Source organism: Passer domesticus, chromosome 4, assembly GCF_036417665.1.
Source record: "Passer domesticus isolate bPasDom1 chromosome 4, bPasDom1.hap1, whole genome shotgun sequence".
Taxonomy (NCBI): Eukaryota; Metazoa; Chordata; class Aves; order Passeriformes; family Passeridae; genus Passer; species Passer domesticus.
In genome coordinates, this window is record NC_087477.1 from 24709127 (window position 1) to 24735029 (window position 25903).

A 25903-nucleotide genomic window follows, 5' to 3' on the forward strand; every position below is an offset into this window, starting at 1 on the left:
GCTCTTATTTTGTCCACCAGTGCAGAAGTCAAGAAAGATGATGACATTTTTTTACGCAGCCCAAAGCATCCAGCCAGTGGTAGTGGCTTCATCACTAAAACGTGTAGGCCCATGGTGAGAACTAGAGGGTCAGCAAGCACTCAGACACTTGTTAAATCTTTGCTTTTGAACAAATACAATTTATAAACCCTTGGCACACTGTGAAAAATAAGTCACAATGCCCAGATCAGTGTCATGGGCCTTTGACATGTGTCATTTGAAAAGTCAACAGCCTATATCATACAGTTGTCCATGTATGTGTATTTTCCATACTGTGTAACCCTTCTGCCTCCTCATCCAAAGCCATTCATACTGCTCTGCCACCAGGCTTGCTAACCTGCTTCACAATCCACTGAAATAATTCTTTATTCTAGAAGAATTGCTCCAACAGTTGTAATTATTGATTATTTAATATTTTTAGCACAAAGAAGCAGCTAAAAGAGTAGAATTGAATACCAGTGATTTCAGTTTTGCCAGTGCCCTTCTGCAAATTAAGAGCTCTCAATTAATACAGGTTTACTCCTTAAGCTGCTCTTAGCATTAGGTTGCAGTTTACTTCTTTCTTCTTCTTAATAAATAAATATAGAGCTTTTTCAGGCTCCTCTGAATTATGGCATTCCAAACCTGTGTAAGTTTTAAATATTCTTCCTAGGACATGACCACTTCAACTGGGTGATGTATTAGCTGTATCTAGTCTGCTTGTCTTCTGTTCTTGCCTTCTTGGACATTCACTACAAGGAAGTGCAATTACTTTCAGTTACTGGCACAGAAAATATCAAAACCTTAGTTTCTGAAAGCAATAAAATTTAAAAGTGGTATCTTTTAAGATTATTATCATAAAGCTTCATTCAAACTAATTGAATTAAATGAGTTTAATAACTCCTCAGAAAATATCAACCCTCAGCTTGTGATTTATTTTAATTGAAGTCATTCAGATGAAGGATGTAAAGAAAAATCTTCAACTAGATTGAGTACTCTAAAACCTAAATAAGAGTAAGTCTACAGTTTCCAAGAGTCCAGATTAAATCACTTGCTGTCAGTGTATGCAAACTAAAGAGGAATTTTCATACATGAAAACACGTTTTCAGTCAAGTTAATGAAATAATCAGAATCATTAATTTCTGTACATCACACTTTTTAAATACTAAATGAAAATTACAAAAAGCTGAAGAAAACAATGGTATCAGGCAGTTCTGTCCTTTAAGCCCAAGCAATGCATGAGTCTTAACACCATAAACTACTTAATCCTGTTACCCTCTTGCTAAGATCCTGCCGAAAGGAGCAAATGTCAGGGATAATTCAGCTCCTGAGCCAGCTGCAGTGGAAAGCAGGGATCATTTCAAGTCCAATTTGGAGCAGATTAATGAAAAAAAGGCCTAATGAGCCATGGACCCCTAAAAGAATGCTGGACAAATCCACCCCTAATGAGGGTGGGGAGATAAAAAAGATTGTGAGAAACAAGTCAGGACCATTAACCTTGGACTATGAAGTAGGTTCTTGAGAGTCTAATTCTTGTCACAAGGTCAAGCTTTTACAAAGCAATTATTAAGGATCTCCATAGTATCAACATACAGGCACACACACTGTACTCAAAGTCTTTTAACCTTGGGGACTCTAGACTCATTTCCTTTCTCTTAATTGTCTTTTCCCCCCTGCTTGCACTGCTTGTAAAATACTTGTTTGAGTAATTGTAGGAATGATGTGTCCCCTGGCTTGTGCAAGAAATTGTAGTTGTAGCTTTACTAATCTGTAATTGTAGTTGTACTAATCTGCCCCAAACTAAAGGGGAGAAACAGATATATCATAGAATAATAGAATTTTGGGGTTAGAAGGGACTTTGAAGATCGTCTGTTGACAAATTTTCACTAGAACATGTAATGTCTGGTGCTAGACAAAAAGAGAAAAAAAAAATCTTAATTTAAAGCCTGTAAAAAAGTGTGACAGAGAAGTCTGACATCACTACTACTGTAATTTATGCCCATGCAACTGAGGTATAGAATTTTATGAGTTTACAGAATAAAGTGTTAGTACTGAAAGAAACATTTCTTTTACGTAAATATGTTCTTATAGATGACCAGGTGCTGAAATAAGTAGTAGAAAGCAAGAAAAGTTTAGGAGTTTTGTGGTAAATATCTGTGCAATGTGGTGTCATAGCCTGTTCAAAATGTGAGTCATTCAACTTTGTTTATTTCCTTTCTCAGAAACCACTGATATGTACTGAAATTCTTTTCTTTTATGACTGGAACACAGTCTGTGTGATCACGTTTATAACTTCTTGAAATTACAAGGACCAGCTGCAATCTGACCAGCTGTAGATTTCTACATTATAAGATCTGGGATAATTTTCTTTTTTCCAAAGGCAAAACTTCCACTTTCATTTCTTTGTAATACCAGGACCTGGAGTTCCTGTCAATTTTTTTTTTAATAACCACATAAGTGCTTTCTCCTCACTGTTTTCTTCTGCTTAAAAAGGGCTAAGCTAAAGGTACAGAACAGTCTCTGCCAATTTTTTGTGCTCTGAAGCTTTTATTTTCCCCAGAGGCATGACATGTTACCAACAAAACAATACAATAATTAGTGATCAGATCAACATGAACATGAACCCTAACACCATATGTATGAAGATGTTAAATTTACAACATCTGCAAGCTGCCCGTTCTCGAGGAGTGGTGTAAGTGAAGGCAGAGAGGCCTTGAGAATGTGGAGGGTCTGGAGGGGCTGAGGTCGCTTGGTCTCTTCAGCCTGGAAAAGAAGACACTGAGGGGAGGCTTCAACTCAGTCCACAACTTCTGCTGAGAGGAAGAGGAGGGGCAGGTACTGATCTCTGTGGAGGCAGTGAGAGAACCCGAAGGGAATGGCCTGAAGCTGTATCAGGGAAGTTTTACGCTGGATAGTAGGAAAAGGTTCTTCACCCACAGGGTGTTTGGGCACTGGAACAGGCTCCCCAGGGAAGTGGTCACAGCACCAAGCCTGACAGAGTTCAAGAAGTGTTTGGACAATGCTCTCAGGCACAGGGTGTCACTCTTGGGGATGTCCTGTGCAGGACCAGGAGTTGGACTCGATGATCCTTGTGGTCCCTTGCAGTTCGGGGTATTCTATGTTTCTAAATCTCTTACAGAAATAAGGTCTTGTAAGATTTTTTTGTGGCCCACGCAAGCTGGGGCAAACACTGCAGGAGCAAGAAGATTAACAGTAACAACCCTAGAAAGAGCTGTAAAGTTGTCTTTTATGCATTTTTATGCATTTACTATGCATAGTTCTGCAGATAAAAAAGAGATGAGCTAGCATTGCTGCACATGGCCAGGGAAAATCTGGCCTGCCAGGAAGGGATTGCTCCAATCTATGGACTTTTACAAAGGTGCTACCATCCTGTTTAGTCATGCACTTGAAACTGGTCACCATAAAAATTACTAAGAACTACTCATGATAGCAGCACGAATGGGACAATGAAGATGACTTGCAGTTATGCAGAGAAAATACACTGACACTGTAAAAAAAACCACCTTTATTTAAAACCATAGTGCTTCTACCGCTTGACTGAAGCAAGAAAGGCTTGATGGCATCAATAAGTACATTCTAGAGCAGTAATGATTCCCATATAGAACAGGGCACTGGGATGAAAGGGATTTTGTCCCTGTCTCACCTATCCTGTGACCACATAAGCAGCTGAGGTTGTGTTGATAAGCATCTCTTTAGACTGAATTGCCTTCTGGTGAAGGCAGGTGTTAATTAAAGTATGGAACCACTATTTATTCAGTTTAAGCCACTAAATATTAGATATAGTGTTTGACACGATCATAGCTAGAACATGCAGAAAGACTGAACAGTCTCTTGAAGAAATGAACAGCTGTACACATTTTTGTGCCAAAGAGGAGTGAGCCATGCTAGACATTTTGGCAGAGTAAATTAACAGCAAGTATTTAATATACAAGGATGGCATTCATATTGTTGACTTGGGTAATAATAAAAGTACAAAGAAATTTCTCCTTAAAAATAATCAAGTCAGTTGCACAATCAGTTCAGCAAACTACTGAACAGTGGGAATTGCACCTTTCCCTCTGGTTTTAAGAGAACTTCTTCATGAAGCACAGTTTGAGGTAGGCGATGGTGAGGAAGATCAGGGTCATGCAGGCCAGAGCCAGGTGGTTCTGCCACAGGCCCCAGGTGCTCGCATCGATGCCTTGACTCTTCAGATAGTCATCTCCAGTACATTTTCTACAGATAAATACAGATTGATAAGCTTAGTCGCTTAATAACCCACTCAGCAGGATCTGGGAAGATCTCTAGAAGTTGTAATGTGCTTGCATGTGTGTAGTAGACCAGGCAAACACCAGCAATAGGTCAGTGGTTAATTTTCCATTTGTAAATTTTCTTTTCTCATAGCTCCAGTTTCATGTAGGAAGCTGAAATGGATTTTGTGAGACTGTACAATTGTGTGCATGTGTGCGTAGCTCTCACTAAGTACAGTTTGAAGAAAAGTAAGGAGCATAATGCCAGATATTTCTAGTGTTATAAATACTAAATATGCCACCAAGCAAAATGTTCCATGCAGTCAGAATGCAAACACCCAGTCAAAGGCTCCTTTTCCATGTGAAAACTCAGAGATTCCCTCATCATCAGTGAGTATCTCTGATACTCAGACTGATGTTCTAGGGCTTCTAAAGCTGCTGAGGGTGGCATTCATTGTAGTGTACCAAAATACTTACACCAGGCCTGTCTCTTGATATCTACTGTCACTGCTTAAAACTGTATTGTTACTGCTGCCACAGAAGTTCAGACCAGTCAACTCATTGATCTGTAAAGCCTTTTAAAAGAAAAGAAACAATGACAACAGAAATTAGTAGGTAAAGGAGTGATACATTAACAAGATGAGATATAATGCAATTAAAATTCATTCTAAAAATGTGCTGGTATCACTATTATATTTGCCAAATCCCAATTTTTTGGCAAAGTAGTCGAGTTCTTTTTTTCTTTTAAGAGAGGAATGTACACACCTGGTAAAGCATGCACCGCAACAGGTTTTACCACTTCTCCCAGGCCAGACTATTTCTGCACAGGCACAGTAAAGCCCAAATTTTTCTGCAAAACATCACTCTGACTTCAGTTTTTACAAATTAGGAGAAAAGCTTTAGCCTGACAAGTTTTCGTTTGATTGATGGAAAAGAAAAACAGGAGATTTTTACTTTTTTGGGTGGGGATAGCATTGTTCTTTACTTTGAAACATTTCTGTCCAGCTGAAGTCCAGTGAGTGTAGTAGCTATGTCTCTCCTATGAGATGTTTCCAAATTACAGAAATGAGCTCTTCTAAACAGAAGTTGGTGCTAGTTGATGAGAAGCCCTTCTTGTTTCAAGATACTGTACAATACTCTGAGATTGTTGTACTTAATTAGCTTTCCTTCTGTTCGTTAGGCCATCAAGTGTGAAGATTTCATTATCGTGATTCAAGACATTCCTTTCTAGCCAACCATTTCCAGGTTTGTACACAGGAAATCAGAGCACTTACTGTCATTCCATATCGAGGGATGCTAAAGTATTTGAGCCAAGAGAGCCAGGACAAGACGCTTGTGAGATTGACCAGCAACCCAGAGAAAATCTAGAAGCAATGTTTACAAAAAAAAGCCATAACAAAAACAAAAACAAAAAACAAACAAACAAAAAACCCACAAACAAACAAAATATTGCAAATTACATGCTTTTATCATGTGTCCTTCTCTAGCTCTTGACTTTGCTTCTTCAGATAAAAAGGAATGGGAAAGCATTCCTAGAGGAAGAAACTCTTCCAGCAGAAGAACAAAAGGGAAGGATTTATATGTTATCCAGCTTTGGGCCATAACCTCAGGTCCTTCCCCCAAAACAAGGGACAAGGAATGCTTTCCCCTGTGCAGTAAACCCACGTGCTTCCTATCTAGGGGTCCCACATGAACTCTCTGCAGCTCCTCAGAGTGGGACTGCTCTGGGTTTTTCCTGTGTGCCCTGAGTCTGAGGCAATGTGGATTTTGGCTGTAGGTTCAGCTCTGCCTCATCTGAAGTGCCAGTCTCCTGACTGTGGCTGTGTGTTGCCCAGTTTAACATGCCCAAGGTGGGCTCTGCAGCTGAGTAGGACAGCTGGGCTGCTGGTCTCAGAAAACAGGGGGCTGCATGTCATGTTCTCAGCCAGACAGTTCTCTTTGCCTTTCACAAAGTTAAGGGAGAGAGAATGAAATATAGCCCTAAGTGGCTTTCCTACGTCCCAGGCAGTTTTCTGCCTGCTCAAGCCACAGAGAAGAAGTCAGAGGAACTCTCCTCCTCACACCCAACCCCCCAGCCCCTCACTTCTTGTTCTTTCAAAGGACAAATCAGAATATTCCACCCCACAGTATCAGGATACTCAAATCAGACAAATCAGTATATGTTGACCCCAACAGAATTTTGCAGAATTCAGCTTAACTCCATGCTAGTAGGATTTCTGGATTTCAGCATTTCTGGGGTTTCATGATCCAGACTAGAGAACTGAAAAGTGCTACTCACAATCATGAAAACAAACGCAACAGTCGTGAGTAGGTTTGCTACAGCGACCACGCTCTGTCCTGCTGCAATGGCAAGTGCCATGGAAGTGGCTGCGTAGGACACCATCATGAGAGTGAACATCATGGTAAAGAAGGCTCCTACTGTTGGTTTCAAACCTTAAAGATCAGAACAAGAAGGGTTTCAGAATGATCCTGCTGAAAGCTCTGGCATAAGCTGAACACTATCCTGACATTCCTAGTGTGTCCTGCTCACAAGTTATACTTTGTCTGCCAGCACAGGCTGTGTCACTGAGACCCAAGACTGCTGTGGTGCTCGTGGCTGCCCTTATGTGTCTGTCCTGACAGTGGAAGAGACGGTGAATAAGTAGCATGCCCAAAACTGCAGTAAGACTGAAGATAGTAGAATGTGTAGAAGTACAGTACTTCACACATCCAAAGTAGCTGCAAGTTGTCCATCAAAGGAGAAACTTGTAGTGCACTTCCATGAGCAGCTGTACATCATTTTGCTAGTTTCCAGCAGAGAGCTCTCCTAAAGAACCTAGCAGCCTTGAGGTGGTTATGGATTCAGTAGCAAGGTCTGTTTATCTCCAGTTTCACAGTTTGAGAGCCTCTTGCTCATGTGGCCTTGTTTCCTACTCCTTAGGGTAAAATCTCAGACCAAAGCCAACAAACTGGTACTAATTCACACAGTATTAAGATCTTAAAACAAAACCTTTTCTTTTGGGTGTTTTTGCAAAGATCAGAAAAGTATCTTGTAAGAGTCATCAGAAGCCAAGAAGGCCACAGATGAAAAGGAATAAATCAAAACAATGTTGTAAAGGTTATGGCTTCCTTCTAAGGACAGTGGAGATGAGACATGTCACAGATTCTCTGATGAGTGCTTTACTCTTTGTGTCTTTTCTGTAGAAAACATGGTGTGCTCAAAGTAAGCTCAGTAGCCAATGCCACGCCAGTGTGGGGATTTGGCTTATATAAATATACACATATGCATACACATCTATAAGATGCATATGCCATGATTTATTGGGGGGTTGGAATGAGATTGTAGGAGAGCATACTTGCCTAGCATGAAGTAAACTATGCAGGTGAAGATGATGCTGGGCATAGTCCTTATGGGTATTAAATCAGCCAGTAGCTTTGCTATGAAGTATACAGATGTTCTGTAGTACCCACTGATATATTCATGTCTGGAACACAGAGATAGGTACAGCACAATATAAATGTAACCACTAAAAAACAGTTTGATTTTCACCTCTTGACAAATGAACTCTAGCTCAAACTGGAAGAAAATCTTTCATACTTAGGCTGCAATGCAGCTGTCCAGAAAGCCTATACACTATAGAACTGGTGACATTTTCATGTGCAAGTGAACATGGGTATTTGTGCACATAATTTTTAGTATATTAATTTTTAGTAAAGTATGTGTCATGTCATCAAGACAGAGAGCGTAAAGTTTGAATAATTTTCGTATTTTATACAGCATAATATGCATAACTTTAAAGAATCCAGTTAGATGACATTTATTGCCCTCACTAACAAGTCACACTTTATTAATCAATGCCAAAACTGAGTATTCAAGGGGTTTTACCAACTGTGTCAGTAATATTACACTCTGAGCCAGTTGTAAACATAGGCACCTTTTGGGGGATTTGCAGACAACTCACTAGCAGACTAACAGAGTACATTTGCAATGACCACTATTATTGAAATAATTTGAAAATTTTGCACTAACTGTACTTAAATGACATTTACAGCATGTCATGTGGTGTAACAGCAGATTCTGGTATCTTTTTTGTATGTTTTACTTACATAAATATCTTCTTTTCCACAACAAAGAGTTCAAGAGCTGAGACACTGCTGAAACACTGGTTAGTGGTCAGAAAGAACATTGCACCCACTCTGCAAAATAGCAGTACAGTGAGCTGTTATTTAAAATGGGATGTAAATGTAGTGTTTCCACAACAGAATACATAAATCTACTTGCAATGCCTGAAATTTGGCAGTATTTGACCTTCCATCCCAAAATCCATGGGAAAAGTCTTGGCTATGAGTCTGAATATGTAACAAGCCTGACCTAGATGTAGTACAGTCATTTTTTGGTTTTGGCATGCAATGATAGCACATTCTCTGATGCAGTCAAAATATAGAAAATCAACTGAGGTTTTTTTTGAGGGGCTGCGGTTTGGTTTTTTCCTTTATGTAATTTCCTGACACGTTAAAAATTCTCAGATGGTGAGGCATTTGTCTGCTGCAAACAGAGAGGAGCCAAATAAACAGTGTGAGAAGTAGTTTTCACCTTTTCCACAGAAATTTAAGGCACTTCTTACTCAATTTAAAACTGGGCTGTTTTTAAACAAATGCTATGAAGTCTTACAGGATTAAGAACCCAGAGGTATCATAGTGGCAAACTCATGTGTCAGGTCAGGTACATACAGCTGTCAAAATGATACAGAGCAGCATAATCTGAAAATCTCTTACTGCTGGTAAATTCAAGTGTGTGGATACAAACAGTTGCAAGATTACAACTTTAGTTACCTAGGTTTATGTAGCCCAAGTCTGTATATGTTAATGCTGTCAGTTCTGCCAGGACCTTGCTAGAGGAACAAAATCACATCCTCACTTCAAAGTCACGCGGGCTTGGACTTACTGATGTGAAGGGAAGCATTTGCTTTGAAGAGGTATTAAGCTCCTTTAAAGGGAGCTTTATCAAAATTTTGAATATCCATTACCTAGACTGACTGACCTGTTCTGTAGTCCAGCAGAGTTTTCTTCAAGTCCAAAGTAGATGGCGCCTACAACCAGTCCCAGAAAAGCTGTAATACAAAGCTAAACAGGAAAAACAGAAAAGAGGAGGGAAAGTATCATTCACATTGTTTCAAAGGTTTTCCTGACTGCAAGGGTGAGGATGACAGTTTATTTTCATGCTCCACAGGGCTCTATCATACATCTTACTCATGGGATTGTTTTTAATGAGATGCTACAACAGGTCTGCAGATATGCTGATATTTACAGCCGGTAACTATTTAAATAGAAGAGATAACAGCTGCCACAAGGATGTCACTTAAAAGACTGAAGTGTCTGCATCACACTTTTTAAATGCTAAATGCAAATGACAAAAAAATCTCAGGAAAACAATGGTATCAGGCAGTTCTGTCACTTTTAAGCCTGAGCAATGCATGAGTCTTAACACCATAAACTACTTGATCCTTGGTACCTTCTCACTAAGATCCTGCCGAAAGGAGCAAATGTCAGGGATAATTCAGCTCCTGAGCCAGCTGCAGTGGAAAGCAGGGATCATTTCAAGTCCAATTTGGAGCAGATTAATGAAAAAAAGGCCTAATGAGCCATGGACCCCTAAAAGAATGCTGGACAAATCCACCCCTAATGAGGGTGGGGAGATAAAAAAGATTGTGAGAAACAAGTCAGGACCATTAACCTTGGGCTGTGAAGGAGGTTCTTGGGAGTCTAATTCTTGTCACAAGGTCAAGCTTTTACAAAGCAATTATTAAGGATCTCCATAGTATCAACATACAGGCACACACACGTACTCAAAGCCTTTTAATCTCAGGGAATCTGGACTTGTTTTACCTCCACACCAGCCATTTATTCATTCATTATATAAAACATGATGAAGATAATTTATAGCCCTGGCTACAGGCCAACTTTTCTATTGGCCTCTCCTGAATTGCTGAGAATTGCAGTGGGAGTTTTGGTGGTGCTGTGGCTGCAGATTTTGGCCCATGAATTAGGGGATTCCTGAGGATTAATCACTCTGCAGAGGCCAGGTGGACATTCTTCAATTTCGAAATCAATGTGCAGCTCTGAAGGAGTCAACACTTTTGGTCCTGATCCTTCAGAAAAAGCAGCACTAACAGAGCCACTGATTATCTTTCATGGTGGGTGCTGAACCCCATTGTGGACTTCATGACACCTTATCCAGAAGATATCATCACCAATATGAACAGGCAAATAACCAAACAGCACATACATTACGAGTCTGCAAAAATATTTTTGCACTTGAGCCAACTTCCAGCACTTCATTTTGTCCTGAAGCTTAATGAAGTATGCAAATGCAGTCTGTTAACTTTTCCTGGTGGGGGAGAGGATTTGAGGCCAAACCCCACAGTGCCAAGCCTGGACAATTAGAGTCAAATCTGAAGAATGTTCTTGAGCAAACGTGTGAAACTTCTTGGGACATAATGTGCTCCTGGCTGGGAGTAGCAGAATACCCTTCTGGGACAGGTCTTGCCTCCCAAAATCTTTCAGTAGTCCAAAATTAATTACTGAACAGTCCCACATTTGCGAGCATTCAGGACACCTTTTATCCCCAGATTCCTAGACCCTGCACACTCTTTCTTCAGATGCTTACTGCAGTCAAGATATCAAGAGGCAAAACCACCCCATTGACTTATCTAATAATCCAGGAGCCAAATAAATTCGGCATATACCACAAAACTATAGATACAAATAATCTTACCTGAGCTATGGAAGCCTGAGGGTTTCCTATCAGGTTTTTAAATGTGCGCCTGGACACCCATTTCAGCTGGTGGAGGAAGGAATTGGCATATGTGATTTGCCTGAAAAGTCCTTTGGTTTTCTTTTTATTTCCTGAAGAAATGCTCTCTAGATGTTCTTTTGTTTCTCGGTAGTAAGTAGAGTTGGCGTATTTTACTGCTAATTGCTCAGCCAAGGTTTTATCATATTCAGAGCGTTCTTCAGTGCTATCTGCTGGAAAGATTAAAAAAACAGAAGAATTATGATGCACACGTAGTTCCAGTGATTCGCTGCACTCAGTTCCATAGCAGACAGTTCAAAAGAGTTTGTACAACTAAGACAAAACAACTGTGTTTTTCTGTGCAACCTGTCCCACAGCCTCTCAGTTCTCTGACCAGGCAAACTCTCTTCTGCTCAGGGAGTTGCAACCTGGTAGCAACACGGCTTTTAATCAAAAAGTGATTTTTACATCCCCTTTGCCTCCAAAGGTTTCTGTAAGTGATTTGTTTCATAGATAATTACATAATCCTAGACTTCCCAGGCTTTTAGATCCAGGTAATCCTCTGTGTGTCTACTTTGGTCATATATAAATTTCAGCTGGACTTCCTTTTTCTCTTAACTATGGTACAGTGTGAGCTTTTGCAATGACAGATATAATGTGTCATATCTGCCAGCTATCATATTTGCTAGACCCTGATCAGAGCATTTTTGTAAAATGATGGCTGCTCCTTTGGTAAAGGTATAGTGAAACTGTGTTTGGGCCCTCAGCAAATTAATTACTTCATTTACCTTTTTATTCCTTTGAAAAGACAGTAAGCTATTACTGAGTGACAGCAGAAAAGTATGAGAAAGCGTGCTCCAAAAAATAGGTGCGAGCTGAGCTGTTAGTTTGGGGATGATTTCTACCTTAGCACAACTTCAGGGAATCATCAGATGAGCAACAGTACCCTATGTTTACCCCTTCCCACCCTGCTCAGAGAAAGGAACACAGTAATTTCCTAACAGAAAAGTTGTTACATTAGGTAAAATAGTCAAGTCATAACTGCATCAACTGCATCCTGTCCTTAACAGGAACAACCATCCTGGTTTATCATCTCTGCTTCTGCAGGATTTCAGCTGGTTTGCCTTGAAGATGAAAGAAACTCTTTCTGTGTTTCTTAAATTCCCATTCCCACACACGTTAGGATAACTTGACTCAGCTCAGAGTTTCATACCTGTGTTACTTTCATCAGCCTTGTTCATTGCCACGGCGGTGGAGTCTCCATTGATGACATCCAGGAAAAAATCCGCGGGGTTGTTGTAGTGCTCGCACTGGTAGCCTGTGGTGACAGTGACACTGTGGTGACAGTGTTGTGAGCCCTGCCTGGGGTTGTGTGACTGGCCAAGGACTGTGCTTGGCTATCAAGAGCACAGCCACACATCCCGCCCATGGAGCAGCCTGCACCAAAGGCATGGCAGCCTTTGGAAAGTCCATGCTTTCTTGAGGGATGAGTAGCACTACCGGGCAGTACCATCAGCAAAAGCCAAGTGACAGCTGGCAGCATGCCCTTCCCAGCCCTAGCCCAGCCTTTCTCTAATTAAGATGTACTCTGAACAGCTCACCCAAATCCATGTGTGGGTCAAGAGGAGAAACACACAGAGAAATGGGTTAAAATACTGTTAAGCCTGTTAAAACACTGGGCTTGCTTGGACACGCCACGTCCAATTCTGGCCCAGAGCTATTGGCATTTCACTGGAGTTGGTGCAAACCAAAGTTTGGGCCTGCTGGAAGTAGTGCTCACCAATGGACTGAAAGTAGTCGATGGCATGCTGGGCCGGCCCATGGTACAGCATTCTCCCTGCAGCCAGCAGTGTCAGGGTGTCAAACAGCCGGAATATGGAGTATCGAGGCTGGTGGATAGAGAAGATGATTGTCCTTCCTTGTTTTGACATCCTGAATGAGAAGAATGACAGAGATGTCAGCTTTGCAAGTTGATTTAGTGTTTAGATAAGAGCATTTGAAAGTTCAGTTAAGTCTTGATGAAGTCTGATTAACTTGGTATGCCAGAGAAGGAAGAAGAAAGAGAAAAAAAGAAAAAGAAAATATTTAGGTCATATTTACTGTGTCTATATGAGAAAAGAATTCTCACTTTGGAGAGAGAGAATTAATTCAGTTTTTTTCCTACCCCTCTCACATCCTTGGCTCACTGGTGAGTAATTACATGTCTGAATTCCCTGTTTGCTCATTCGAACTGTAATTCGAGTCAAATACAACTGAAGTCTAGCAGAGTGGAGTGGTGAGAACAGGAAGCTATTTCTAAGGCCACCACCTTTTCAGTAGCAGTAGGACAGCATTAGCAGTGCTGGCATCAAGTCCTGTGGTTGGCTCATCCAAAAACAAGATGGCAGGATCCGTGATGAGCTCCATCCCAATATTGGTCCTTTTCCGCTCTCCTCCAGACACCCCACGAGAGAACTGGGTACCAACCTAATAAAAAAACCATGAAACTTGTCTTGTTTGGCCCAAGTAGAAATCCTTGAGCAAACTGTATCGTACCCACATGGCAGTATTTGGGGAGAGTTGTAAGGAATTTTGGCCCTACACTCAGAAGCAGATGTAAATGTTATCTCACAAACAGCCTTGTTCTTAATGTTAATATTACTTGAGGTCTTGCCTTTTTCTCCAACCACTGACTTTCCCTTTCACCTTTGCCTTTCCCTTTCTTTTTCCCTGCAATATGTACCATACAGCAGCATCAGCACAGTCTGTACAGATCTCCACACAGAAATGTCACTAATTATTGTTTTACTGAAACATCCTGTTGAAATTTACTTTTTTTAAAATCTGGCATGATGAGTGATTTGGTTAATTAATAACAACTTGCTACATTTTAAGTAACACGTTTACAGGCCTTACCTTGGAATCTGCAACTTTGCTCAAGCCCAGTTCCTTGATGATCTGATTCACTCGTTCATTTTTTTCCTCTTCCTTCACTGACTTTGGCAAGCGGAGTGCTGCTGAGAACTTCAGATTCTCTCTTACAGTCAGAGTTCCCATGACCACGTCATCCTTTATTAAAAAAAAAAAAGGGGTAGATACTTGGTGGTTGCTCAGCAGCTTCTATTTATTCCTCTGAGAACTGTTTCTACCTATTTTTTTGCTGTCCTTGCATGCAGAGGGACAGTAGCAGCAGCCAGAACATGCAGTGAGGTGCATCTTCAATGCCTGTGTCATAGAAGAGTTTGGATTTCATGCATATAATTATATTTGCCTTAATTAATAAAGCGATGCCACATAGGAACAGCCTCCATCATGCACGATATCAAAATATATAAACAGCAAAGTATTAAAAACAGTCCCTTATGTATTCTTACCTTATTCAGTTTTTGGAGGTGTTGAGGGAGAGACTCATGGGCTGAAGGGACCTAAGGAGCGGCTACAGCTCAGGTCATTATCACAGTGTGTTTGCCTTGCAGCCTCAGCCCACCGCAGGTGAGAACAGGGAGAAAAGAGGGAAGGTAAAGACAGGTTGGGTCCATGTGGGTGAGGGTGATGGTGTTCCAAACTTGTTTTGTCAAAGGAGGAAGGAGGGGAGGTTTTTAGATACCATCTACTTGTCTCTTGCAAAGGGAATCTGTCAGTTGCAGGAAGTTGAGATTTACATGTTGTTTGAGAGACCACCTTTCTGTAACAGTTTGACAGTAATTTTAAGGAGTTTTCCTCGATTCTTGGGTGAAGGCAAGGTATTTGCAACTCAGCAGCAACTTCTTACAATAGAATCCACAGTGATAAAAATTACTTACCTGTACTACATACCCAGAGGTACATTTAAAGTTGGCAGGCTGAGGAGCTCCATTGATCAAAATGTCACCAGAGAGCCCACGGGGATCCTTCCTTGCTGCCAAAATGTCCAGTAGCCTAAAGGAAAAGTCGGTTACTTTGTCAGATGAACACTCTCTGAACCACAAACCCAGCTCATGGAATGAACAGCTACAAAACAGGTATAAAAGCAGATCACATTAAATGTCTGCAATCTAGAAAACCCCCAGCAACTTTCAAGGACTGAGTTTCTTTTGTCCTGGCTTCCTAAGGAAATGAGATCCATGCAGGTCCATGTCAATTTTTTCAATAATTTGCGTTTACCCTCAGATTGGTTACACATTAGCAGAATGGTGTGTAAGGAGTGACTGTCAGTAAAGTATGGACTAAAACTGTATTTCAACTTTCTCATGTAATCTGATTGTCTTTTGGAATTCAAGTATTTCTCAGAAAACAGTGAGACTTGCACAGTCCTAAATAAAAACCCAATCTTTTGCTAAAAGAGAGGTCCACTACTGCTGTATGTGTACAGTTTCATTTTCCCCTTGGTGTAATTTCTGCGGAAGGCAAAGGGGGCACTTACGAAGATTTACCACTGCCAGTGGGTCCCATAATTGCATTCAGTCCTGGTTTCATGATGCCACTGTAAGACAAAATGGATAAGTTTTACCAAATAATTAGGGAGGGGTTATTGCTTTGCCTGTTTCAGCTGGCAGGCCAGTGTAACTTATCTGTACAACTACTTTCTGCATGCCATTAATTTTGGAATTAATGAAGCTGCCTATTCACAAGAAATATTTAAGATCAGACTTCACCTTAACTTTTTCTTCCTAATTCAAGAAAAACTAATAATCTTATAGCGAAGACAGAACAGAAATATGACTAAAATGTAGCAAAATCTGTGCATGTATTTTTACCACATGGATCTCTACAAGAGAAGCACACTTGTTTTGATCATACTCAGTTCTAAAGGTATTATTCTCTCAACAGAGAGAATAATAGTCCCTGTAGACAGAATAAACTAGGGATTTGTCTGCACTTAAAATGCAATTGATAGTTTCTCTATATCTTACATTAAAGCCCCATGAAACTCAAAAGCCAGATGGAAAATGTCACAAATGACCCATGTGAGTCAACTGAGGTATCACAACACATGGCTTTTGAGGAAAGCAAGAAAGCCTTTAAGAGCTCGTGTTTAGTGGAAATTCCCTGGGCAAAGAGTAGGATAGACAGAGCTACACAAAAGGGTGAATATTTATGATAGAAATTGGAGTTAGGGAGCTGAAAGTCATGGGTGACTTGGAATGGCATATTGTATGCCAATGCCTTGCCACTGAGTTTAACTACTGAACTGTGAATGGGCAAGTTTTATTCACTGATTATTGAACAAAGGCCATAATGACATGACTGCTTTACTGCAGTAGTGCTAAATGTTGGGAAAAAAAAACACAAAACAACTCAACAAAAAAAAAGTCAAAACTCCAGAAACCTTCACATCTCTTCAAAGTTAACCTAACCCTCACTTATATTAATGTGTTAAACGTTTTAAGTTTAACTCCTCAAAAATTAACCTTTCCCAAAGCCACCTAAGGGAAGGAGACAATGAAGGACAGGCTGCTAGTATCTTAGCTAAATACCCTGGCACACTGGGAGGATTTCTGGGGAATGTAGGAGCAAGCAGAGCTGGCTGGTGTGCCCAGTGCTGATAGCAGCCAGGAGGACTGTCTCCCCAGGGCCAAGGGAAGTGTGCTCTCTGATGTACAGGCTCAGCCCAGGGACTGAGGACCTGGGCTTGAGCACAGCTGACAGCAAACGCAAAGCAACCACGCATACAAATAATTTTTCTAAATCTTGGTCTGCATATTGTGCTGAATGGCTCAGTGACATGAGTGAAGTCAACTCTCCGGACAGAAATCAAACTTACACGTACTCTAAAGAGATGTTTGAATACATACTTGACATCTCTCAAAACTTCTTTTCTGGTGGTTTTTTGGAAACAGGAAAATCCAGTCTTTGTCTTCACATGGTAGCAGATGTTGTGGAAGGTGAGCACGCTTCCTACCCTGCCAGCCAAATCTGGCAAGGACTGCATTTTACTGGGAATGCCATTTGTACTGGATTCTGACATCTGAATACATAGGTGTGGTTGGTCTTCTGCCATCTTTCCTCTGGACATGAAACACAGGAAAGAGAAGATTTCATTAGGTACAAAGAGGAAAGGTGTAAGTTTTGGGCTCAGTGTTTGGCACGGGGCCCATGGTGGGCCTGGAAGAGGCCCATCTATGAGTATCTCTTTTGGATAGGAAGGTTGTGTCCTGTGGGCTCAGACCTGGAGATGACACGAAGCTGATGAGGGTCTGTCAGAGGCAGGGAGATAGAAGAGTTTCCCTTCCTGATGGTCTGCTGGGGAGGGCTGACCTTGGGAGACCACAGCTGCCCACCCAGCTGGCCTGAGGTGAACATCTGCTCTGGCACCTGGACTTCCTTCTCTAGGGTCTGTTTCTCCCACATTTTCTCACTCCTCTCTCACAGTTGCTGAACATCTTTTGCCCTTTCTTACATGTTTCCATGTGAAAACTACAAGGTAGTTGTGGAATAATTAAAGTTATCTCACCTCCCTCATCAGCCAGGCTTCTGCCTGTGGACCATCCATCTGCACGGAGGAACATCCCTGGCTGTCCCCATGCACACAGACCTTTGTCCCCTTTGTTCTTCTTTAAGGGTTATCTGGGGGAGAGGTAGGGTCTGGCCTCTCTATACAACATGTTGACTCATCAGAGTCTAATTACTTTAAACGCCACTATGGGAAATGTTAGCACTGCAATAGTTCATGGGAATCATGATCAGCCAGGAGCTCTGGGGTGACCAGTCCCCTAACTCAGCATAGTTGCACTGCTTATAGCAAGAAAGGAGGTAAATTATGACAGTTTCAGACATGCTGAATGAATCTGAGAGCTGTTAGTAAAAAGAGGCTTGGGAAAAAAAAAAAAGCCATTTAATCTAACAGGCTCATATGGTCATATAAAAATCCAAACCCTTATCTTTTCAGTTTGCTAAGGGTGCTTGACAGACAGCTGAGCTCTCCTTGGTGGCTATCAGCACAGTGAAACCTCTGGAAGCTCAACATTCAGCAACTGGCCTATCTCCACATAAAGGCTGGTTCATCTGTCTCTCAGTGATACTATCTCACATCTAGCCCAAGATTTCCTCTTCTGAGAAAGTTGCAGTCTTCCGTGCTGACAAAAATATAAGGTCTTAATGTTTTAGTAGCCAGCAGTCTTGGCCCAGTGCAAAGAAACCATGTTTGAAATGTAATTACAATGGACCTAGCTTTAATTTTAGCTAAAATGCATTTTGAATAAGTTGAATATCAATCAAATGTGCAACATTTAAAATATAGAGGCCTTTTACTGATAAATTGCACACACTCTCACTGATGCCAGAGCAGATTTACCTGCCTGGAGGAGGACAGGAAATTTTTCTATGGCTATTTTTCCTGCAGTTTCTGGATTAATCTGTCTGGACATCAATCACTGCCTTTTGAAAGTTTGCTTTAGTAAATTAGAGATGTGCATTCAGAACTACAGTGAGAACTTGTCACTTAAAGTATCACCAAGCTGAGCAAATATTTGCTGAGCTAGGTACCAAATACTCAACCACAGGGGTAACACCACGTGTAGACATTAGAAAATCTCTTGAGTTGTTGGACAGCCAAGCAGCACAAAGTGCAGAAGTCAGGACGCAGTGTGACTATGACCTTGATATATCACTACATAGATAAGGTATTTGGATTGGTATTTTGCTTGATCACATTTTTTTCTTACCTTAATATTTCAGTATTACAAGTGCAACATTATGAGCTAATGAGAAAAAAATGAGGTAGAGTTTGACCTCAGACATAATCAACAGAATGGTTACATTTTTCTTTGTTTAATTTGATTTTGTTGGGTTTTGGTCTTTTTTTTTTCCAAAGACCAGCATAAAAACCTAGTTCAGCACTTGCACTAAAATTTCTGATATGCTCTTCAGAAAACAAAAATTTTTTTAGGAATTAAATTAATTTTTCCAGACTGAACTAGACAGGTAGACAATAAGCAGAGAATCAGAAACTGTTTTCACAAGTAAAGGATCATACTGCTTTTATAGTGTCATTCCTAAGAACAGACAGTCTGTCATAGTCAAATTTAATCTATCAATCAAGATAGGATGAGATTGCACACTTCCTTGCAAAAATGTGTGTAGAAGCTATATAATTAAATCAGGTATGGGAAGAATTACATATATCCATAGCAAACACTCTCTCAATGGCTATTTAATACAGCTGTCAGCAGGAAACTTCCAGTTCAGGAAGGCTGGATAATCCAAATTTCCGGAGAAAAACAACATTCTTTGCTATTGTCCCTTGGGAAAGAATTAACTACTGGGAGCTGGGAGCAGAGGCTGGATTCAGGTCTCGCTGGATCTCTGGTTTAAGTTGTCACAGCCCTTCCTGGCTGCAGGGTGCTTGTGCCACTTGCAGGGAGAGGGTGGGGTGCAGCAGGTGGAACGCCTGGTTCATGGATTTACCTATGTTCTCTACCTCTCTTCAGGAAAAAAAGTGTATTGGTGAGGACATGCCATTTATCAGAGTAAAAAAACCCATCTATTTCAAACGTTACATTAATACTGAAAATAGCATTTCACACTTTCAGAGGTACTAGAATTTATTTCAGAAAGAAATTGCAGAATGCTCATTCACTTAGAGCTGGTGTGGTCATTTCTGCTGTATAAAATCTGTGCTCTGCTCTCTTCTGAAAGGGACATAACCACTGCAAGGTCTCCACCACAGCAGCTCCTTGAGCTGGCAGAATGACAGGGCTCTGGACATGTTAGTGGGAAGGGGCTGGGGGAAGTCCCAAATTCCTGCTTCTCCCTCAGAGCAGGTCTGGCACCAACACGAGATTGGGTCAGCCATGACTTTGCCTGGGTGATCCGTGGAAACCTCTGAGAGTGGGCATTTGGATTTCAGCTAACAGTGTGCTGGGAGGAGATGAAGTGCCAACAGTAGAAATGATGCACACATGCTAAAATTAGGCATTGGATTTGCTTTGCTTTTTTGGATGCCTCTTTTTTGCTGCAGTGTAAAAAGTTGCAATGAGATAATCAGTTTGGTATTTCACAAAACAACCTTCCCATTTCTGATCTAGCAATGAACTTCACCAGAGGAACAGAGGATCCTGCTCCTTCACAGCTAATATAATTGTCAGCTGTTTGCAATTGCTCCTCAGAAATTGAATTTTTAAAATATTGCAGATTCTATCTGCTAAAAAATAATTATTTAAGTTTAATGTGACATACAGCCATGAAACATTCTAAGTCAGAACTTGTGCAAGAAACAACCAAGATGAATGTTAATCAAATCAATTTCTATGCAAATTTTAAATTAAGTTTCTCAGATTTCATTGCCATTGGCTTACAAATATTTCCTTTAGATCAGAAATGAGCAGGAGATTCTACAACAACATGTACCTCCTGCTGTATTTAGAAGTATTTGTTAATCTCAATAAATTGTTTCATATGCTCATTATATCAGTCCTGAGTATAGTACACTTTGCATCAGCAGAATAAAAATTGTATAAGCTCTCTGGAAATTTTGCAAATTGTGTTTGTTTTGCCAAATAGTTTTGAAATATTTATATTGCCACTGATTTCAGCATAATTTCGGTTCAGGTCTAATAGAAAATAATTTTCTTCAGAGACATGTAGTCTCAGAAAATTTTTTCCAGGAGACAAAGTACTGGATCTAGAGATTTAACCTTTTATGAATGGCAAAATGAAACTACTCTCTTTAAAACAACCAAGAAATCTCTGCCCACTGTTTCAATGCAGATAAAATGAAAGTCTCAGTACAATCATTTTTCTGAATATTCTTCTGAGACTTGTAAAGTACAAAGTCTCATTTTTCCTACACACACAAAAGGAAACAAAACCATCAAACAACAACAAAATGTGCTACAAAGTTCAGTTGATTCAAACATGCTTGAACCACAACAAAGTAATCTTTCAAACAGTTTCAGTAAATGTATTTGTGTCCTTTAAGATACATTGTTTATATAAAAAGCTAAGGAACATTTATTCCTGTCAGTCTTCCTGCAAAGGTTTTGGCACCAGAAGGATTTGCAGTTCAAATAGAACGCCCACAATAAAGAACAATACTACAGGAGGGATAGTAAAATTACAAATAGCAAAATTCAGACATGCATTTTTGAAAATCCAGGCAGTTACTCAATAGATTCTATCTCTATAGAGAATAAGCATTGAAGTTACTTAAGGAGGAAGAGTTTTAGAGACAGACGCAGCTTTCAGCATAATTTTCCAAAGGAAGCTGCCCTAAACCCCTCTTAAAAATATTCTTTTTATTTTTTTCTGGATACTTGAACATGCCAGAGAAACCACAATTAAGTGTGATATTATTTCTCTTATTTTTAGTGGTTACAAAGTTAAGTCTTGCAGCCTGCAAGCTGAAACAGTACTGTATGTGCATTTTGGAGTTTCGATATATATATAAATTCACAGAAGCTGTAACCTTTCCATATATATAAATTCACAGAACCTTTTCCCCTCCTTCTTTAGCCATTTCCAGGGATGTGGACTGACCAGAGAATGGCTGTGGGGATGCAAAGGGGCCAGAACCACACATTCCTCTTTCTCAGGAACATGTGCAGGAAATTAAAACCGTTTGAGTAAATGAGGATAATGCGATTGAGGCAATCTGTAAGTCAATTGCCAGCCTATTTACCGCGGATTTGTAATCCACCTTGCATGAAAAGAGCCCTGTGTGTTATGGGGACCGAGCAAGCAGTGCACGGTGCAACAGAGAAAGCAACTCCTCCAAAATTTTCTCATTTTTCACCTTTCTACTGGTTTTAATTTATGCCTTGACACTTCCCCACCCCCACCTTTTATAAAGCATATTTTCATTGATTTCTTGCCGTCCCAACAAATCCCTTGAAAAGCTGGGAGGAGGCAGGTGAGCGTTTTGCTGTGGTTTCCTTGGGTGTTGGGGGAAAACAGCTGCTGAATATCATTCCATAGCAATGGCAGGGCAAGCAATTCATGGACCGGGGAGCAAACCCCTACACCGAGCTAATTCCCTCTGGGTAAAAGGGCTGAGCTGCTGCTACTGACTCACTCACCAGCTGCAGGTCCGGGTAGCGCTGCAGGGCTGCTGAGGAGGTGGCAGAGGCGCCGGGCGGGATGCAGGATCCAGGGAAGGGAGGAGGGTGGCCCAGCTCCGGCGGCTCGCAGGGCTGGGCAGTGCCACCCGGCTCTCACATCTGCTGCAGGACGAGCTGGCAGCGGGGTACCCTGCGCTCCGCCACCCCCGGGAGTCTCCACCCTCTCCCTCCGTGGGGAGGGCAGGGCCAGGGCGAGCCGCTGTTTCAGCTTTTCTCCTTTTAGCCGAACAACTCCTAAGCTGCCGCAACCCAGCCACGCCTGTAGCGGTGACACTGTGAGTGAAAGAGAGCATCTCCACCTGCCCAGGCTTGCAGCCACGAACAGGGCTAGCAAAGCTGGCAGGGTGGGATGAAGCCCAGCGTGGCATGTCAGACAAGGCTCAGTCAGCTCTGATATCTTCTCCCCCAGTGTCCTGGAGATGGATACATTTTCCTTCAGTTCCAAATACCTGGAGAAATGTGAAGACTTTTCTCTATCCATCAATGTCATACCCACATACTGTCCTGCAAAAACCAGAGTGGGGTTTTCACAGGACAGTATGTGGGTATGACATTGATGCTGTGGAAAGAACCAAAGGTAAGGCAGCCTTTGTTATACAAAGCAGGAGCACTGGTCCCCAGCTGAGGTTACTGGGCAGCATCAGCCACAGATTTCCAGGAGCTGTGCTAACTGGAAGTAGGATCAGTGACAGTATGCCACTTCTCCTATGTGCTCCCTGATGAAGTTTTGCTTTCCAGGATGTAGCTTCTGATAACCCCAAAGATGAGGTTGGGCAAACTCTGGGCGATACTGAAAGAACTCTTTCAGTTCTGTTGGCACCATCCCACGTGAGGGCTTTGACAGAGCTTTGACAAATACATAAGCCCATGGAATCACAATCTTTCTCCTTGGGAGAGTACACATTATGGATGGTTTCAATTTAAAATCATGATTTTTTTTTAATAATCTCTTTTTCCTAGAAAGACTTATCACTAATTATTAAACACCAAGTCTGCCTGTAAGAGCTCTCCTGGACCAAACACTGCAGGGCCAGATTTTTTTTTATGTAGGTGTAACCTGGGATAAGTAATTCATGAATTTATCATTGTTCATAAACCATGTTCCTGAGACTTTGTTCTTTCCCCTATCAGCGATTTTACAATAATTAACTCTCTACTGTATTTATATGAGACTTAGAAGCATGTGACCAGCTAGTGAAAATCATTGCATAGTCCCAGTGGCATTTGAGAAGATGCACATGTGACCAAAGAGGTGCAGAAATACTGTTATCTTGTTCAGAGAGAGCATATCTGCAGCCTGGGCTGGAAACCTCAGCAGACAATTTGTAGTATCAGATCTGGGCTATCCCCAGGCAGCTTGGATGCAGGACTCAAAGGTGTATGCTCAAATATGTTGCTACATTGGGATGAGCTGTTGACTCCCTTGAAGGCCCAGCAGAGAGACCTTGACAAGTTGGAGGGCTGGGAAATCACCAACCAGATGAACTTTAAACAAAGACAAGTGTTGCATTTTTCCCCTGGGATGGGGCAGCCCTGGATGTACGGACAGACTGGGGAATGAGGGGCTGGAGAGCAGCGCTGTGCAAAGGGCCCTGGGGGTCCTGCTCGATGGAAAGCTGAGTGTGAGTCAGCAGTGCCCTGGCAGCCAGGAGGGCAACTGTGTCCTGGGGGGCACCAGGCACAGCATGGCCAGCTGGGCAAGGGAGGGGATTGTCCTGCTCTGCTCTGCTCTGGGGCGGCCTCACCTCGAGTGCTGGGGGCAGTTTGGGGTGCCAATATATAAGAAAGTATGAACTATAGAGAGCATCCAAAGGAGGGCAACAAAGATGGTGTATAGGGCTCACCTCGGCTGGGTTTTAGGGTATCCCCGGCGGGCTGCCCAGGGTCTGCATAGCCTAGTCCTAGTCCTGTTCTGAATTAACGTGGTTTCTGCTGGGCTATTGGGATCCACTCCAGCTAGCTATGGACCCTTGCCCACACAATAATTCATAGACTAAAGTAAAAAGATTGAGAAGGGCTCTTATTCACATGTGAAACATTTTCCTTTATTCCAAGAGACACACCAGGTGGACAAACTCATGGGAGAAAGAGAGTGTTCCCTGGTGGCAGGGGACTTTTATACCCCGGGGAATGTGGACAGCGGGAGAGGTCCACAGCCAGTGGGATACCAGTGAGGAGTGGCAAGGGTAGGGTCTCTTAACCCAGGGGAGAGATCACAGGGGTACTGGGGTGGGTAAGGGAAAGACCGTGTGATGGGGGAAAGGGATAGCAAACCACATGATATAACATAAGCTATTCAGTGCCATATAAAGACTACTCTGTGCAAATTCCCAATCACCCCATGCAAAAGAACAACTAAATAAACTAGTGCAACACAACGCTGTTCAGCACAGCCTGTCCGAGCTCCCAGGCAGCTCCCAGCCACAGACAACCTTAGCAAGCTCAGCTATTAGTGATTTCAGCTCTTTATCAGCTCATTTGTGATTTCATCTCTTTAGCTTGCTAAGTGCCTTTGGCAGATGTAGGGCAAGAGAGGAGAAGGCTGTGTGAGGTTCCACAGAGGTGTCCTTTATTGATCTTCTGCAAAGGTCTCAGGGACAGCGCCTTCTGGCAAACTGGGCAAAAGTAGCTCTTTATATGGGGTACAGGAGTTTTAGAAATCTTCCAGTAGTAAGGGTCAAGGGAAAAGTGACCTATCATCTTACAGAGAGATAGGCAAAGGTTTGAAGGTGGAAGAGAGGGGCTTCCTAGGTCCAGTCATGATGACTCGGCATTCCCTAGCTCAGGCTGCTGGCCGCCATGGAGGCCTTGCAGGCCCTGGGCCTGCTACGACGGTGAAGGGCCTTGAGGGGCAGCCACACCAGGAGTGGCTGAGGTCACTTGGTCTGTTCAGCCTGAAGTAGAGGAAGCTGAGGGGGGACCCCATTGCAGTCACAGCTTCGTGGTGAGGGGCAGAGGAGGGGCAGACACTGAGGTGTCTGCAGACACTGAGATCTTCTCTGTGGTGACAGTGACAGGAGCCCAGGGAACGGCCTGAAGTTGTGTCAGGGGAGGTTTAGGCTGGATATTAGAAAAAAGTTTCTTTGCCCAGAGGGTGTTTGGGCACTGGGAACGAGCTCCCCAGGGAAGTGGTCACAGCTCCAAACCTCACAGGGTTCAAGAAGATTTTGCACAAATCCCCTTGGGTGCATGGTGTGGTTCTTGTGACTGTCCTACGCTGGGCCAGGAGTTGGACTTTATGATTCTTCTTGGGTCCCTTCCAACTCAAGATATTCTTCCATGAGTAAGGAAAAACCAGAGCACTTGCAGAGGATGCAGAGAGAGGTGACTCTTGCTCTCAGCATGACTGGTGGTCCAGCTTAAACCAACCAACCAACAACAACAGCAAAAGGAGATGAAAAACTGTGGTTATTTTGTTTGCACAGATATTTGCTCTACTTCTAAGAGCCAATATGAATTGGGTTTGGTTTTGTTGTTTTTTTTTTAATCGTGGGCACAGGTATCCTTGAGATTGTTTCTGAATGTGTCAATTCACAGTTGTTCCTGTCTTCAGGCATGGAGCAGACTGTCTGAAGGAAAGCCCCAGCTGATGCTTGCATTAGAGTCTGAAACATTGAGTGAAAGGAATTCAGCCTTTCTGCAGTTTTGGGAGCTGGCCAGGAGCAATTTAACTTCACTGGGAAGTTTTTTCTCTTAGACACATGTATAGGACACATGTATATACACTCTGAAGGGACTGTGTTATCAACTCTGGTAGCTGCTAGGATGTTTTGTGGTCCTGTATAAAGATAGTACAGAGCCATTCACATTCAAATAAGCAATAAAAGAAATGCATTGTAGGAAATGAT

General features: G+C 41.9%; 1 protein-coding gene across 3 annotated transcripts; it reads right to left on the minus strand.

Annotated features, from left to right (window-relative positions):
- Positions 1-3527: 3527 nt before the first annotated feature.
- ABCG2 (ATP binding cassette subfamily G member 2 (JR blood group)) lies at positions 3528-24831 on the minus strand. Of its 3 annotated transcripts, none has more exons than XM_064416623.1 (16): positions 24761-24831; positions 16794-17006; positions 15422-15481; positions 14823-14937; positions 13936-14088; positions 13349-13506; positions 12821-12972; positions 12254-12358; positions 11023-11270; positions 9289-9371; positions 8355-8444; positions 7608-7732; positions 6547-6701; positions 5543-5632; positions 4746-4843; positions 3528-4254 (listed from the first exon to the last, which is right to left on the minus strand). In XM_064416623.1, the coding sequence occupies exons 1-16, from the start codon at positions 24814-24816 to the stop codon at positions 4104-4106; spliced, it is 2052 nt and encodes a 683-aa protein (XP_064272693.1). In that variant the 5' UTR covers positions 24817-24831; the 3' UTR covers positions 3528-4103. The 3 variants fall into 3 exon arrangements, with proteins under 3 accessions (XP_064272693.1, XP_064272692.1, XP_064272694.1); XM_064416622.1 differs by having other exon boundaries at positions 11023-11273; XM_064416624.1 differs by lacking the exon at positions 24761-24831 and adding an exon at positions 22014-22167 and having other exon boundaries at positions 11023-11273.
- Positions 24832-25903: the final 1072 nt, after the last annotated feature.